The sequence below is a fragment of the Gobius niger genome (genome assembly GCF_951799975.1).
Source record: "Gobius niger genome assembly, chromosome: 21".
In the NCBI taxonomy this organism is placed as follows: Eukaryota; Metazoa; Chordata; class Actinopteri; order Gobiiformes; family Gobiidae; genus Gobius; species Gobius niger.
The window spans coordinates 11,608,587-11,625,525 of NC_136872.1; the positions used below are offsets into that span (position 1 = coordinate 11,608,587).

General features: G+C 43.0%; 2 protein-coding genes and 1 long non-coding RNA gene across 4 annotated transcripts; 2 read left to right on the forward strand and 1 right to left on the reverse strand.

Annotated features, from left to right (window-relative positions):
- Nucleotides 1-993: 993 nt before the first annotated feature.
- On the forward strand, nucleotides 994-6,900 carry trip6 (thyroid hormone receptor interactor 6). 2 transcript variants are annotated; one of them, XM_079579686.1, is made up of 10 exons: nucleotides 994-1,036; nucleotides 2,663-2,879; nucleotides 2,970-3,070; nucleotides 3,142-3,252; nucleotides 3,312-3,857; nucleotides 3,927-4,023; nucleotides 4,753-4,922; nucleotides 5,081-5,259; nucleotides 5,343-5,463; nucleotides 5,600-6,900. In XM_079579686.1, exons 2-10 carry the CDS (start codon nucleotides 2,672-2,674, stop codon nucleotides 5,729-5,731), a joined length of 1,665 nt encoding a protein of 554 aa, XP_079435812.1. In that variant the 5' UTR covers nucleotides 994-1,036; nucleotides 2,663-2,671; the 3' UTR covers nucleotides 5,732-6,900. The 2 variants fall into 2 exon arrangements, with proteins under 2 accessions (XP_079435812.1, XP_079435813.1); XM_079579687.1 differs by having other exon boundaries at nucleotides 3,930-4,023.
- Nucleotides 6,901-7,058: 158 nt separating this feature from the next.
- Nucleotides 7,059-12,325, reverse strand: zpax4 (zona pellucida protein AX 4; the record flags this gene model as incomplete). The annotated part of the gene is made up of 18 exons (XM_079580535.1): nucleotides 12,240-12,325; nucleotides 12,021-12,148; nucleotides 11,816-11,956; nucleotides 11,665-11,736; nucleotides 11,431-11,601; nucleotides 11,263-11,359; nucleotides 10,990-11,195; nucleotides 10,786-10,933; nucleotides 10,513-10,721; nucleotides 10,232-10,349; nucleotides 9,957-10,162; nucleotides 9,767-9,884; nucleotides 9,359-9,531; nucleotides 9,229-9,299; nucleotides 9,035-9,153; nucleotides 8,870-8,965; nucleotides 7,390-7,499; nucleotides 7,059-7,250 (listed from the first exon to the last, which is right to left on the reverse strand). The coding sequence occupies exons 1-18, from the start codon at nucleotides 12,292-12,294 to the stop codon at nucleotides 7,059-7,061; spliced, it is 2,430 nt and encodes an 809-aa protein (XP_079436661.1). The 5' UTR covers nucleotides 12,295-12,325.
- A 3,365-nt stretch (nucleotides 12,326-15,690) lies between these two features.
- Nucleotides 15,691-16,337, forward strand: LOC306980342. The gene is made up of 3 exons (XR_013794013.1): nucleotides 15,691-15,810; nucleotides 15,878-16,050; nucleotides 16,202-16,337. It is a non-coding gene; the product is annotated as an uncharacterized lncRNA (long non-coding RNA).
- The last annotated feature ends 602 nt before the right edge of the window (nucleotides 16,338-16,939 follow it).

Below are 16,939 nucleotides of genomic sequence, written 5' to 3' on the forward strand. Positions count from 1 at the left end.
ACAATAGTAGCTTACCACCACCTTGCATGGAGTGAATGAATAGTGCAATGTAAAGCGTCTTTGAGTGTCCAGAAAAGCGCTGTATAAAACCGATGCATTATTTTATTATTATTAAACCCAGAACCACCAATAAACAAGGCAAAAACTATAGAACTGCACATTAAAATGTTCTGTAGTTTGTCATTGTTTCTTATGGAGCAGTGGCCCCTGGGTCTGTTTACCCCATCATTTCTTCTTTGAAAATACCAATAGAAAAAAAAGGACCTACATGTATATTTTTCCCCCAATTATTTTACAGCCAATGTTTTCCATTTGTTTGTCTCTGATCAAATCTTGCATAAAAAAATAAAAATGTTTTCTTTTCAAAATATAACGGTGTATCCCCTGTATTAATGTTGCGCATGCATTAAAACAAGTGCGACTGTTTTGCTGAAGAGGCCACACGCACGCGCGGCCCCCCACCGCGCTACATGCACGCGCACGTCCCACTCGCACTGCTGGAGCGCTACGTCACGCGCGGGGAAGGCCTCTGTGCGGGACAAAAGTGGGTAAACGAGGCTAAAGCTACGCCAGGCTACGTGGGTTCACTTTCACTCATCTCCCTTGCACTACACGGAGAGTTGTGTCGTTTTTTTAAAAGAGGTAAGAGCCGTTTACGTCACGGTTTCCTGCTTCGATCGGTTGTTATGGGGAAGTTTAGCCCAGACTAGGCAGGGCACGGGCTTTGAGTTCAAAATAGCACAGCACAGAAGTAAACAGGCCTGGTATTAAAGTGCACCTCTGCCTACGAGCCCTCTTCAAAACACACCGCATGAACTGACTGTCATGTCGCGGGCAAACAGAGAAGTAGAAAGTGCATTGTTGCTGCATGCGCTGGATGAGCTGTGAGTGTAATGTGCTGCTGGCAGGAAGTAGTACAGGGCAGACACCAGTGACTCGTGTGTGGAATAGTTTGGCTTTTTGTGATCACTTTGCATTGTTCTCGGTTTGCAGATGGGATCGGAAAGAGGAGGAGCGGCGTCGCACCGTATGTAAGGTACTGTATGTGGGACATGCTGGCGATCCACTGCACCCCCATCAGCTGTTCAGACATGTTGACGTTTTGATCATCGAAGCATGTCTTCCGGATTGTTCAATTACAATGTGGAAATGCCTTGAATGGCGTTGTTGTACTAAGCTAACTCAACATTTCACAGCTGTCATGGCTTTAACAGATGCTGTTGCACCCAAATGGCTTAAACACATAAAAACATTAGACTGCAATTACTATTAAAACACAAGGGAACAATGGTTGATTATTATGCATCAATGTACTGCATGTAGGTCATTCTTGTTCAAAAGGGGATATTTTTGCCCTAAAGTAATTAGATATACATGGGTTTTTAAGTTATTTCACCCGTGTTTTGTATAGCTAATTCCCTGCATGATATAACTATTGTGCAGACATTGCCATTTATTTTTAAACATACCCAATGCAAGCAACCTGCCTCATATCATCAGCACTGAAAGTCATGCTGATCCTGAACATTTTCATTTTATTTTATTATCATTACATTCTGCTATATGTTGTGAAGTGGATATTTTTTGTTTGTTCAGGCACAAGGTAAATCTGCCAGTGGCTTACAACAAAGTGAGATTAATATCATGACGCTATGCTTGGATTTAGGTGTCTATTTATCCAAATTCAGCTCTGAGGGGCTTAAACAAGGCCACACGTGTCCTCTATGTAAAATATATCTGTCAACTCGTTTCACCTTGAAACTGTTAACCCTTTATTTAAGTACAATTTCAGTGAAACGGGACAATAGAAAAACGTACATAGGTCTGTGACGACACAAATGTCTGCTCTCTGGTAATCTTCTTACAATAGGATTAACTGAAGCCACATACAAAATCTGTCTGAGTGATTTAATAATTTCTACACTCAGAGATAGCAATTTGCATCTGTCTGTTTGTTCTAATCCATCTGGGAGTGGTCAGACTCAGAGTAATTGTTGTATTGTATTCAAACTTAAAAATCACTTAAATCTCTGTGAACTTGAACTTTTTTGTGAAACTGACAGTCTACTGTAGTGGTTAAGGCCGCTGCACATGACAGAACACTTCTGTCTCTGTTCTGGCTCTGACAATTTGCTGAAGGTCTTCCCCCGTGCTTGTTAAAATAAAAATAAAAAATATATTGACTCAACTTTTTAATCAAAAAGCCAGTATTGTAGTCTGCACTGCCAGCTCAGCTGTGAGCTGCAGCGTTGTTTACTCCTCAGAGCAAACTTAATATATTGTTTTGAACCAGGTGCTACACAGACCCATATCATTACATAATATTTCCTTGGTTTTGTCTTCTCACCGTTGGTAATGATGTGTAAACAATGAGACAATGAGCATTGTGGCGCGAGCATCGCGTTCACAGCTGCTCAAGTATGGAACCATTTTAATACTTGCCCTGAACTCACTCACACTTGAACCAGTGCAGCTGGAAAGCCCCAGTCCTGCCGGCCACTCTCTTCCTGCTCCGCAGCTTATTGTTCCTCTGTGTCACTGTTGCCATTGGAAACATCTGAAGCATCCCTCGTTTCCAATGGCTACCTGTTCACACAAGCACGCACTACTGCCAGATGTTACCATACTGTTTTGTGAAAAATATTCCCCATTTGTTTATCAGGCATCTGCTATGTCTGGACCTACTTGGCTTCCACCGAGGACTGTGGACAGTCCAGATCGAGTCGTTCCCCAAATGTCCCACTCGGCCACATCAGCGATGTACCGCAGTGCACCCAGTAAAAAGGCCGCCGCTGATTATCGTCCAAAGTACAGCCAGTATGATCAGAATGGAGGTGGTGGAAATGTAGCCACAAGGTACATGGCAACTGGACCTACAGGTGAGTTATGTCACACGACTAATCAATGTGATGTTTCTCTTACACTGACACTGATACAACAATGATATATTTGTTAATTGCTCAAACAAGGTGGGCCAATCCATCACCCGTCCAGCGATCATTACCCCCCTCCTCATGGTCCGAAAGATGATCGCACTTGGAGCCCGCACATGGACAGCTACGACCTAATGGTTTGTTGTTTTTAACTAAAATATAATGTTAAATTATCATATGCTAACATTTTGTATCATTTTCTTTTCAGCACCGAAGTCCAGAGAAATCACATTATCACTCTAACATTGACGCAGATATTGATTCTCTCACGAATATGCTCGCTGATCTGGACAGCCACCCGCACGACACAAGCACACAGGTAAGGCGTCTCCAGTTACTGCTTTCATGCTCCAGTTACAAACCACTTTGTCTTTGCAGCTCTATGACAATGTGCCTTACAGCAAGTACGTCCCAGCTGATCACTACAAGCACCACGCCGGACCCCCTCCCCTGGGCCGTCCCTCCATGGGCTACCCCCCTCAACCCCAGACTCAGTACCATCCCGCGCCCTCCTCTCATTACCCCGCCCCGCACCAGCAAGACTACTACGTCCACCAGTCCTCGTCCACCCCAAAACCTTACCCCCAGCCCGTCCCGGCCTCCTACACCACTGCGACCACTCCTACGGGACCTCGTTTCAGCGTCCAGGTGAAAACCGCTCAGCCCGTTACGTACTCGCAGACGGGCAGACAGGCGGAGCAGGCGTACACCCCTCCTCCGCCGCGTCAGCCCGTGTCCCGCCCGCCGCCACAAGCACAGGCCGGGCCGGGCTGGTATCCTCCGCACCCCAACTCGCAAGCTCAGGACATGCACGCCGAGACGGGGTACGGGGTGGGAAGAGCCAATCAGGTGTCCATGTCCAAAAGAGGAATGGACAGCAGTCAAGCGGGACCAGGACAAAGTGGGGCATATCAGAACAACAAGGTACAATACGATACATATTTTATTATCATAGCCATTTCACAATCCTGAGTAATGAACCTACGTGTTCAGCAGCCGGCGGCAATAACGAGGCCAGAAGATGAGCTGGATCGACTTACAAAGAAGCTGGTGTACGATATGAACCACCCACCTGCAGAGGACTACTTTGGTAAATATCTGCCACATCTTTTCAGACCTTTTAAAGATCGGTCTGATTCTTAAAGCCACACTGCGGAACATTCCAGCTTTTCACATGACACAAGTCACCCAAAGTACTTCCGTTACTCTACACACTGTGGTGGTAAGCTACGTATGTACAGTACATTATCCCGTGGAGTAGACTGACAGAAGCACGATTGCACATATCTGCACCATTGGTCCCTCTGACCACATCATTCATTCACACACATCATTCATCCTGACCTGTTGTACATGTTTTTAGCGGTAGGGGAAACCGGAGGAAACCTACTGGGGATCTAATCCGGGACCGTCTTGCTGTCAAGCATGAATGCTTGTGTCCCACTCTCAGCGAAGTTACCAGTTTGGTCTGTGAAAACCTGACCACTATTGCCACACATTTGTTTTTGATTACATTTTCCACATATTTAAGCACAAATAAATACTTCTATTTAATGGTTTTCTGGTCTGAGATGTTACACAATATCGCTTCAAATATGCAAATACTTCTCTATTAGTGTAAATTTTACACTGATTTAAATGCAAAAAATTGAAAAGGTGACTCATTCCCTTGCTCCCAGTGATTTTGAACATTTACAAATGCCTGTGGTAACTTCCCTTGATGGTACAGAGTATTTTTTGTATCAGGCTTCTACAATAACATAGGAATGCACAAGTATGAATACTTCAATTCAAAATGCACAAACCTTTGTAACTTCAGGCCGCTGCGCTCGATGTGGAGATAACGTAGTTGGAGATGGCAGCGGCTGCATCGCCATGGAGCAAGTGTTTCACGTGGAGTGCTTCACCTGCATCACATGTCACGCTCGCCTCCGAGGACAGCCCTTCTACGCCCTGGACAAGAAAAGTTACTGTGAGAGCTGTTACATTGTGAGTATCCAGAGGAATGCTCGAAATGCTATATATAACACCAATGCTATACAGTATAACGCTATAAATATATAATATCGTGATTAGATTTGGTTTTCGTTACATCCGTAGTTTTTTATACATGTTGACTCTGACGTCTGTGGTTTGTGTTTTCATAGAGCACACTCGAAAAATGCTCGAAGTGCGCCAAGCCGATCCTCGACCGGATCCTGCGTGCGATGGGCAAGGCCTACCATCCGCGCTGCTTCTCGTGTGTGGTGTGCAACTGCTGCTTGGACGGCGTGCCCTTCACTGTGGATGCCACCTCTCAGATTCACTGCATAGAGGACTTCCACCGGTAAAGCTCCTGCATGGAGACGAGTAATAAGAACAGCGCAACAGACAAATCACTGGGATCTTTGTTTTTGTTTTTCCTGGCAGGAAGTACGCACCTCGCTGCTCTGTGTGTAGTGAGCCTATAATGCCCGAGCCAGGTCAAGAGGAGACGGTCAGGATTGTAGCGCTGGATCGCAGCTTTCATGTCAACTGTTACATCTGTGAGGTACGTCTCGTTAGCCTAAACATCATCATTTCAGATGACTCTTATGGAGACTTCACCGTTCTTCAGCTCCTCTCACACAGTATTGTTGTTTTAGCCCTCTGCAGCCCTCTGAACTGTTTTTTATTATTTTTCTTAGGAATGCGGCCTCTTGCTGTCATCAGAGGGAGAGGGGCGGGGCTGCTACCCACTGGACGGCCACATCTTGTGTAAAAACTGCAGTGCACGGCGTATCCAGGACCTCTCAGCCAAAATCTCCACTGACTGCTAACTAAGAGGGCCCTATTTACTCCAGTGCGAAATATTGTGCCAGAATTGAGAAGAGCACAAATCCTGTATTCATTTGACCCCTTCCTCTGCTGCATGTGCACTACAGTATGTTTAACATGTCACTTTAGCTCCCCCTATTGGTTCAAAGCTGCATTTTCACCTCTATATTGTATGACACTTTGTTACTGATTGAACTGTTTTTACGGTACACAAGCGTCACCAGATCTTATTGTTACGACTGTGGCCTAAATTGCAGGCAGTTTGGGGTCCACTAGCCCACATCGATACTGCCTCACTCAAGGACATTTTCACTTGGAAAACAATTCAATATTTAGGAATGTATGAAATATTAGATAATAAAAATAACCTCAGTGACCCATTTACAATTCAAAACTGCCTCAAAAACGTTTAAAGCAACTGTGATTGTACATATGTAGTCTGTTAGTATGCGGTGACGTTTTGCAGTGAGCCTAGATTGTGTAATGTAGACACAAGGAATGTGTAGTGACTACATCAAGAAATACTCTTTCCAAGATTCAAAGGATCTAGTCTACAGGAATTGTTTTAAGTTTAACTGGATCCTATTTTTTTAATCTACTTTTTCAGTCTGCAGAATGTGTGCTATTGGTTTTGACAATGGATCTCGGCTGATACTTGACTGTTACGACTTAAGGTGATGGTGCAATGAAGTTACGCTTTCATGTCTTTGTGTTACGGGGAATACAGGGTGTTAACATCCTGTGGAGTGAAGCTTGCATCTTTAATGTGCCATTTTGGAAGAAAGACTATATTGATAATGTGAAATGTAATTTTATCCATACACTAACTGTATAGCACCAAACTATCCTACGTTAATGAACGCACATCCATTTGATGTTGATCCTTTTTGTTCTTGCACTGTTGACAGAATGTCACGAAAAGAACAGTATTTATTACATCTCATCTTTCCGTCCCATTTTCTACTTAAGGGCTACACATGTCATGTCTAGGTTTTACCTCATGGACAAACCATTCAAATTTTTCAGTGCGTTATACTCTTATCTAAAGTATTTATCTCCAAAAAAAAGTGTAAATAAAGTAGTCTCTTGGATTTTTACACTGCCAAATCGTGTTATCTTTATCCATTGCTGTCATGTTTTAAATACCGTCTATATACAAGCTGTGAACTGGGTAATTTTGCGAGTGATTCAGAGTGCTGTTTGTAGTGATAATAAATCAAAAAAGACTGCAAAAATACAATGTGCTTCCTTTATTTCAGATTTTTCCCTCAGTATCCATTTTTACATTAAATATAGCTGCCAATAATTAGTAAATAAAAAATAAAAAAACTAACACGATGTGAAAGTCTTCCAGAAAAAGTTGCGACAGCCAGCCGGGCGCTCCCTCTGAGTCAAGGGCAGCTGTCGCCTCATCACTGTTTCTCTGATGCCCAACTGCTCCTCCAGCCTGGGGTCCACATCTCCTTCATTCATCTCCATCAGCTCAGACAGAAACTGCACGAGGATCAGGCGAGCAAGATCCTACACAGAAAACATTAAATGAAAATGGAATGATAAAGGCTGGATTCATTTTAAAGTACATACAATTCAAAGTGAAATAAATGAGAATGAGTGAAAATAGTTAAAAGCCAAGAGTGCTGACACATTAAAAGTGGCTTACATCGTCTCTGATGAGCTCTCCTCTCAGTAGCTCTCCATGTGGAGCACTGTCGACCTTCAGTGCAAAAGCCAGAAGCGCCAAAAGCACCTGTGCTCGCCCCTGAAGCATCTCTGCATCAAACTGCAGCAGGAATAAACTGAGGCGCTGAGTGGTGGGGATAAATAGGCTTCTTCCACCTCCATGCACTCACTTCGTCAAGGCAAACAATGAACGTGATTGGTTGAGAAGTGGTGTAAACCAAGTACTCCTTTAATTTTAGTTAAATGGACGTTTAAAGTGAATGGACCACCAATAATAATAATTAAAAAAAAAAAAGAACTTTAAAAGGTTGTAGGTGGTGGCACTGTGTGAGGCAAGTTTGCAAGAGTTAATTAGACAGAAAGTGACTTGAATGGAAACTAAGCTACACAGCACTGGCCTTTAGAGAAAATGAGCAATCAAGGTCATGTCAGAACGAACAAAAGTCACAAACTTGGAATATTAGCAACCAGTACCAGTCTTTAATGTTTTTTTCCCTTCAATTCACCACAATAAAGTGCTCTTAGTAATGCTGACCTTTTGAGCACGCCTTTCCACACCACAGGACTCTTGCTTATCATTAACTAATGAGATCATTTGACGTGTAACATTTTCCAAGTGGATTTTTATGTGGTGACCTCCGGTATCCAGCTGGGTTATCCTGAACAAAAGGGAGGGTCTGAACACCAAGATGCTGCTTGATATTTAAAGTGTGTCACATTCAATTAAGCGTTTCACCACACAAAGCTAATCCTATAGATTATTCAGAGACAACCTTTAAATTAACCTGCTAAATCCCAGCAAGTATCATCATGCAGTCAACTTTTTTTTTTTTTTACAGAGTGACTATACTGGAGGTAACATTTGTTGCCATATAGCTTTTAACAGATATTCAATTGCATCCCATATGAAAAGTAGTACCACTTTCCTACCACCACGGGGCAGTGCAAATCTCTCATAGTCAACCCATTGTAAACCAGGTGTACCAAATTTGACTCAAAACTAAAATATCCTATCATTTTGAAAAGCGGAAGCAGTTTTTTAGTCTTTGAATGAGTTAAGGGCAGTCATTTCTTCTAAATCTTAAAACCTCCTTAAGGGCATTCATTCCTCTAGGTAAGCTGAGGAAAGTTTATTTGTGGAGGTTGGAAAACATCTCCCTGCACCAACCAACTCAAGAGATCCCGATTTATACTGCATCAATACATCGGACACCTAAAAATGCTCCAAAACAAAAAGACTCAAATGTGATACCATGAGTCATGTAGTTTATTATTGCTATAAAAACAATCATATTGTCGTTGGATTTGGATTCACTGTGGAGGGAAATGCAATTAGGAACGCTTGATTCTGATTTACAATGCGTTTAAATACTGACCTCAACGTTAAATGTCTTTTGAAGGATTTAACACTTTTCTGCGCCAATAAGTCTGTTGTTTTCCAGTTCGCGCTTTGTTTGTACGGGTGGCCTTGGGCTTCATGGAGGGCTTTCTTCTGTGCTTCTTAGTGGGTTTCATGGTGGGCTTTGTGGTGGGAAACGCGGCTGAACTTTGCTGAGCTAGAGCCAAAAGAGTACAATTATTGCAAGTAAGGCATTTAAATGTAAAACGACCGGCGCTGCACTGACCTAAGACTGATTTTAAAGGGTGCACAAGTTGTCCAACACCAGCCGTTTCAGAATCAAATTCAAACTTTGAGAAAAGTTGACTGAGTGCAGTTAGAGGATACGTGCACTGAACAAGAAAGCTGTCAAAACAAAAAAAGATGATCATAGCGTTTAACAGTTGACATGGGGACTGAAAACTGAAAAATCAGGCGCACCTGCCAAGAGGAGTGCTGGAGTTTATGCTATAGAGAATAGCATTTTGGTAAGTCACACTCCACTTGTTGAACTGGAAAGAAATTTCAAAAATAATTTGTACATAACGTCAACAAAGGTAAGCCAACGTACCATCACTCTCGTGCCACAGCTGTTCAGTGGAAAAGAGAATAGTGCCTTGGAGTTATCAGCGTCTATAGGAGAACAGTACTCATCTAAAAGGCTGGTTTCGACTATGGCCCCTTCATAAGCTGCAACCTCTGAGAAATCCGCCACTACGGTCATTCTTCCATCTTTTGAACACACTAGAGAGATAAAAAGTTAGTCATATTGGACTGCATTGATTTTTTTTTTTTTACAATTTTATGACCTACAAACTTAAGACACTGAGCATGATGAAAGTGAGGTAAAGTTTGGGAACTCTCAACGGGTCCGCAGTCTATGAATCCATCTCAAACGTAAGCCAGCACAGCGCTCATTGTTCAGCATGTGCATCAAACCCCTGGGCCACCATGCAGCACAAATGTCCCTTTTTCTTACCAATCATTTCTTTAGCAGTGAATGGACAGGTCTTCACAGATGAGCTCAGCACTTCAGAGGTATGTCGGTTCCGCACATGAGTCTCGAAAGTGCCCAAGAAGCCTTCCAAAGTAATATGCTGCAGGAAGTATGAGAGCATTTAAATAAGTCACATCGAATACTAGTATTGCTAAAGCACAACAATTAAAACCTCATATTGGTAGCCATAGGTGAATAGAGGCACTTCTAGCTGGAGCGTCTGGCTGTTATTGCTCAGGATGTATCCTTGCTGTTCAGCCAGCTCAGGCGTCAGTGGCTCTGAGCCCACAGTGAACTCCCACAGGAAGTTAGATGGCTCATGGTCCAGTTTAAAGGTGATGCCACTCTCTGAACAGGACGCGTCAAACTGCGGCGGAGCTGTTTCAAGAATCACATTTGAGCTTAGGCTTTACTTAAAAAAACCCTTCATAATAACATTGGACTTACGGACACCCATTCGTGCAGTAATTGTGGTGTGATAGGAAAAAGGCCCTCTCTTAGGTTTGATCATCACAGAGTATACGATGTTCAATTCATGCACCTCCGCGCCATGTTCTGCTGAGAACTACACAAAACAAATGGTAAACAAAAGCCGTAAGATGCACACCAAAAATATGCACTGTTGGCCTGCACAATCAACTGCAAAATCATCTTTGAGATATTGGACAACGCAGTATCACTATTGCAATGTGCAGTCCGACATACAGGTAGTACAGCGCACAAAGTACCCGTTTGATGACTAATGGGTCGTCAAAGGGGACTGTCAGCGTGTAGCCATAAGTGTGATTCGGCAACAAAGTCAAGTCCAGAGCATAGGAGCTCGAGTTCACAAATGGCGCTTCAAAGGTTTCTTCGTTCAGCTGTATTCCAACCAACTCCATATCACCGGGAACATTGCCGAGGTACACTGTAAACATTTCCTTGTGCGGGACAGTCCCTAAAAATAGAACATTTCATAATTACATGCATTCAACTACTTCTTAGTAGTTTGGAGTACTTACGGTTTTCTGTTAAAATCAGTCTTCGCAACAGAGAAGACAGTGTTTTAAAAGTACGCGTTCGCGTCTCTGCGCCTCCATCGCTTGTTGCCATTTGCTCCATATAAAAGTGGCATGTGTAGAGGTCGTACAAGTCGTCGGTCACAACACTCTGTAAAGCACTTTCGTCAAAAACAACAAATCCCAAAGATTCTGTAACTCTCATACCTTCCTGTACGCTCGGTCCGCATCATAGGGAATGCCAACTTTGATTGTGCCGTCACTTGTCACACTATACCCCATATCTCGGGCTACATGTGGCTCCCAAAGTTCTCCATCGAGTCCAAAGCTAAAGTTGGTTGTGTGAAGACCAGTGTAGAGCGTCAATGGAGTCTCCCACGTTATGTAACCGCTTCCGTCATACGGCGCTTCATCTGTGTATTGTATAAACGCATCAGTATCAAACTAATGTGACAATAAAATAGGAAACATTATACTTACAAATTGTGCAGGGAGCAACCAGGTCAACAAGAAGCACACGCCATTCCTGCCTAGAGAACATGATAACATGCACCACCTCCAGAGAGATGCCATCGATCTGCAAAGAGACACAGCTTCAGCATGTAACAAGCCGAAACAAATGTGTCGTAGAATGTTTGTTATAATGACCTCAGAACGGGATGAATGCAGCTGCCCATAAGCAGCTCTGGCCACCAGCCTGTTCGCTGTCACTGTTAAAGTGTAGCCATTCAAACGGGCTTCACTGAGGTTCAAAGGCTTCATCCCTTTGCCCTCCTTTACCAAAACGACCTGCCAGCCGGGAGTGGCAGAACCATGAACCTAGAACAAAAACATTAACACTTTCTGCTTTGTTTGAGAGGCGTAGGAGTAGATTAGCACTACCATTTGCATTGAAGAGTCCCAAATATCCAGCTTTGGCGATAGTGGACAAAACACATCACTTTTCACTGACACCTTCAGAGAGAGTAGTATTTTTGGTTAAACATTCCTTACTGACATAATATTAAAAGTATACTACAGTACATGAGCCTACCTCTAGGTAATTGACCTCACAAGTGACCTCTCTGGGAGACCAAGGCAGAGAGGGTGAACACGTCTCGTTTAACGCATAGGAGACCCTTTCTTCATTATGTGATACGATCAGGTTAAAGTTGAATGTGAATATTTGGTCGTTCTGAAAAACAGGACATCATAGATCATAGATACAATGGCGAGACGCAAATAGTGGATGTCTTTACTTGGTTTGCGGTGTGACAGCTGAAGTAGGAGGCTCGCAGCTCCACGATGCCTGGTACAATGAGGATACCGGCAGTGTAACCACACTGTGCTGCATACTGCTCAGTGATGGGAAACACGCCGGTCTCATCTACAAACAGGTCAAATATGAATAAATATCAAAGCAAACACATTCAATAGTTTTCAGGGTTTACATGACGATGCAGTGCTCATAGACTTACCCACAGCTTCGAAATAAGGCTCCTGTCCAGCAAAGGAGAGATTCACAGCTATCATGAAGTACCGATCACGACACTCTGTGCGATAAACTCCTGCATCCAAAAGCAGATCAACATTAAGCCCAAATACTGACCATTTTCAAGGCTATGCTCGACAGTTTGTTTTGTGAATGTGTCTACAGCACATTGAACAAAGTGGAACTATTCACTTCAAGCACACGGTTTTAACTCTTACCATCTGGAATAAATGCAGACTGTGCAGCTTTGCACAAAAGCAGAAGCCTTATCAAGCTATAATATATGAAAAAAAAAAGAAAACTTTATATATAAATACATATAATATAAATCTATATTTGGTAAACATTCAACAAAATCATCTACCTTGTCCAGTAACCAAAATCCATCGCCCTGGATGTGCTGGCAGTGTCTAAAGCTATTGGTGCTTCTAGCAAATTACATCTGCAGAACACAAGCCAAGAGTGGCTGGTTCACTGGCCAAAAACTGGTGTGCAGTTTGTCACCCTCTGTATTTCTAGTCAGTGCTCTGATTAAGCACTCTCCAGCTGCATCTCCCTCTGCCACATGTGTAGCCCATGAGCAATTAGGCCAAATCAGTGAAGTGTGGGGAGGAGTCCACCACAGATATGTAGAAAATACTGAAGAGCCAGGATGTTACAGGTGGAACCCAAGAGCAGAGGCTTGTGTTGGAAGGCAGCTGTAGTTTGCTGGCTTTAAGGCTAGTTTTAGACAGTGCTCCTACATCGGTGGAGATGGCTTTTCTTTCCTACTTTAGGTAAATAAAGCCTGTAAACATTTATATGGTAAAAGTTGTAAAATATGTACTTATGTTTTAAACTTTCAGTCTGGTATCCACCCTTATGTTTTATGCTACTGTGACATCTACCTCGACTCCTAGAGGTAATTCAACTTTAGTTCACCTTCTTCATGTTCATGTATTTATGATTCTGGTGTGTTTGTCCTGTAGGAGTCAGCCTAATCTGCCATGAACGTTACTTCATGATCAGTGTTGATCAACTCTTCATTGGAAAGGATCTCCATTTTGAGGCTGTCGGTCGGTCATTATTGGTTGCATCAAATGACTGTTAGTTTTTGACTTAAAATGTGTCTTGTGTTCTAGATGAAAATGGTGTCCACCCAATAACTGCGGAACATGCTGCAAAGTGCGGGTACAGCATCAGAGTTCTTCATGTAAAGCATAATGTTCAGCTACGGGCGTCTTACTTCAGCTGTCACACCAACAAAGTAATGCTCAATTCTTACACTGTTTCCCCCAAAAATCAGGTTATTTGTTGTATCTCAATTAGAAAAGCTGTAATGTTTTGGCATTTCTTAGGTGGACGATGGGTTTCAACTTGGCTTTAATTTAATAGTACACCCCAGGGGGAAAGGGATGTCAGTCACACACACTCTGAACAGGACATGTTCTCCATCTCTCCCTTGGTCGCTGAGAGAAGTCACGTGCGAGGTCAACTACATGGAAGTATGACTTTGCACACTTGCAGAATTTTTCCTTATTTCTACATCCTCATTTACTTTTACTGTACAGGTTTCTGTGAGAAGTGAAATCACCTGCCCACCTTCAACAAAGAAGAACGACTGGGACAACCTAAAACTTGTGCGTTATTCTCTCATTTTAACACACTAACCTTACTTTGTTGCATGATCGCTCTGATGTGGCAATTTGCAGGCCCACAGTCCCTCTTCTGCAGACTGGCAGGTGACGTTTCAGAAAGACGGGGAACAACTGCCGTCCACGTCACTCAAAGAAGCTCGCAGTCAAGGTTACGTGTTTGACCTGACGGGCGGCAGGCTTGTATTTCGGACGCCTTATGGACGACCCCACTCATTCACATCAGAGGTGATTTTAAAAGCGCTCTTCTAACAAATACATTAAGGCCCAGGTTACATTTGAACTGAATGTTTCTGTAGCTGGATGGTGTCCCGGTGGAGGTGGTCCACGCAACTCTCTTCTCCCGACAGAGCTGGCTTGTTCTCCTGGTTGATCTTGTCGCTGCATGCTCAGTCTGTCAGTATTGCATTTATTTTGTTACTTCTCCAACATAATGGTGGATAAACAAACAAATCTTTTAATTATTAAACAGATGAACCCACGTATGAGGAGGAAGGGTACATGTCGTGGGAGACTCCGGTTCTGCTGTACCCGGGTTTCCACAGGACAAACTACAGCTTTGGACTCGGTGGCAAACTCTTGCAGCCAACTGAAGCAAGGGAGAAGGGCTACTTGATGGAGGAATACAACAGCACAACAGAATTCAGCATCCCTTATGACGCAGAGGGTGGCTACAGGAAGGTGATGTTTCATTATAATTGTGGTAAACTAAATCTGGGAATACAGTGTTTGCATGTACATTTTGTCCTCAGAGTGTTGTAGCTGGAGGCCTGTTCGAATTCTTTATCTACGATTTCTACATGGAGCAAATCTCAATAGACGAGGATAATATAGAAACTCGAATTCGCACTCAGAGGACAATGCGCACTCCTCTTCTGAAGCAGACCCTTTTGGATGAAAACCGTAAGTCAGTTTACTGAAGAAGTTTACATTTTTTTTTTACAGGATCAGAATGCACTTTCTAAAATGGACTCTCTACAGGAACTGTTCTGGAGGAGCAACATTTCACAACATATCTTGGCAATATTCCCCAAGATGTTCAGCTCATTACTGTCGAGCTTAATGGTTTTCAGTTTAAAGCACCTTTTCGAAATGACAGCACCTTCTCGGTGGTAAGGGTTGTTCATTCAAACGACACGAGCGGCTACACTTTGACGGTGCCATTTCACAATTCGCTGGTCATTCAGCAAAAGGTAATGACTGCGGTGGTTCATAAACGTCTCATAACAAGCGCCATCCTTACAAAACCTGTCAAATAACCTACAACTCCGTTTCAGTTCTCTAAAGAAGACATTCAGTTCAAGCTTGACATAAACTACGCACTGATGGTCACACCTGAGAACCAGCTGTACAACCACTCTGCATCTTATGTGGCCATTTTACCTGATCTTTGTAAGTGTTAGAAATGGAGACAAAATAACCGATTTATACTGATTTCCATGATTGAACTGAAATATATTTTCTAACTATTGAACTGAAATATTCTCACTGACAGCTCCTCCACAATTTGAAGCCTCCTGTTCCGAAAGCGGCATTAGCTTTAAACTTGAATACAAGCCGTCCGACTACATGTGGGAAATCACTGTGAACTCCGAACCACTGACGTCCGCGCTGGCTGCAAAGCAAGGATTGATCATGAGCAATAACAGCGAGTCGCTCCAGCTAGACGCACCTCTACACTCCACTGGATTTGAAAAGAAGGCAAGACCCACTTTTTCTATTTAGAATTTTTGGGATGTTCTTGATGATCAATAAGGGAAGAGAATTTGTTCACAAGGGTTGCGTTTTCATTTTTCTTTAAACAGAATTTTAGCTTGCAAGGCTTCTTTGGCACTTTTGAGATCCATGCGCAAAATCTGGAAAAGCCTGAAGTTCAGAGTTCAACCGTGAAAACGTGTCCATTCATTGCAAATGAATTTATAGGTAATTCTTATATTTGTTCTCATTTATAATGGATGACTTGGAATTAAAAGTGCATGCATTTACGCAGAGTGCACAACAAGGATGACAATGACCGCAATTGTCGACTTGTCACTGGCTGCTGCGAGAGGAGGAGTTCCTTCCAAAATGACCCTGCTGCAGAAAACCTGTGGGCCCGTCAAAGCAGACGCTACAAGGGCGCTGTTTTCGTTTCCTATGAATGATTGTGGCTCGAATGTCAAGGTAACAAATACAATATTGTACATAACCTTACAGCTTACAAACTATGACTGAGCTCAAGGAATGGTAGTGGCCTGCGATTGTCATATACTTGAATTTTTTTATTTTCAAAAAGGGAATACAGGAGGTTAGTAAACTTTTTCTTTCTCTGTAGCTTGGGGTGGGCACAGTCATGTATGAAAACGAGATCCTGTACAGTAACGAGGCCGTTGAAGTTTCAGACAGGTGCGTTCATTGCTTTTGAACCATTTGCCACTGTTACTTAACCATAACATTTAAAGCTGACATACCTTTTTACAGAGTGTTACTGCAGTGCACGTATCCCGTAACCAGCCTCCATCGACTCTTCTCTGCAATGAGCTTTGAGTCGGACACTGCTGGAGTCGGACGCATCATCCACACTGCACAGTCTGATTTACAAGGTGAAGTGTGATCAAAATCAAAGAATATAACGTGATTGGTAACCGCAGTGTAATTTTCTTAGGTCAGCAAAGTATCACCAAATCTGAGGCTTTACCGCAACGGCCTGAACTGCATTCCTCAGCCCGATATATTAAAGTAGGGTTTAGCGCTCCACAACGGCTCCATGGGAAAACGTAAATATGCTGTACAATTCCCTTTTTTTTAAAGCCACACTGCATAATTTCCACAAACGCTGGGCTCTCCTCAGACCTGACTCGTAATGTTGCTGGGAGTGGGACGTCACCAGCTCGTCTCCATGGCGACGCTGCTGCTTTGCCTACACATGGTCAAACAAATGGCCTTTAACACATTGGGCGATCTTCCAAATGGTTTAATAACTTTGGATGTTACGCAGTGTGGCTTTAAATGCGCAATGATTCAATTCTAACCCTTTTTTATTTTTTCCTCCCAGGTTTGGATGGAATAAAAA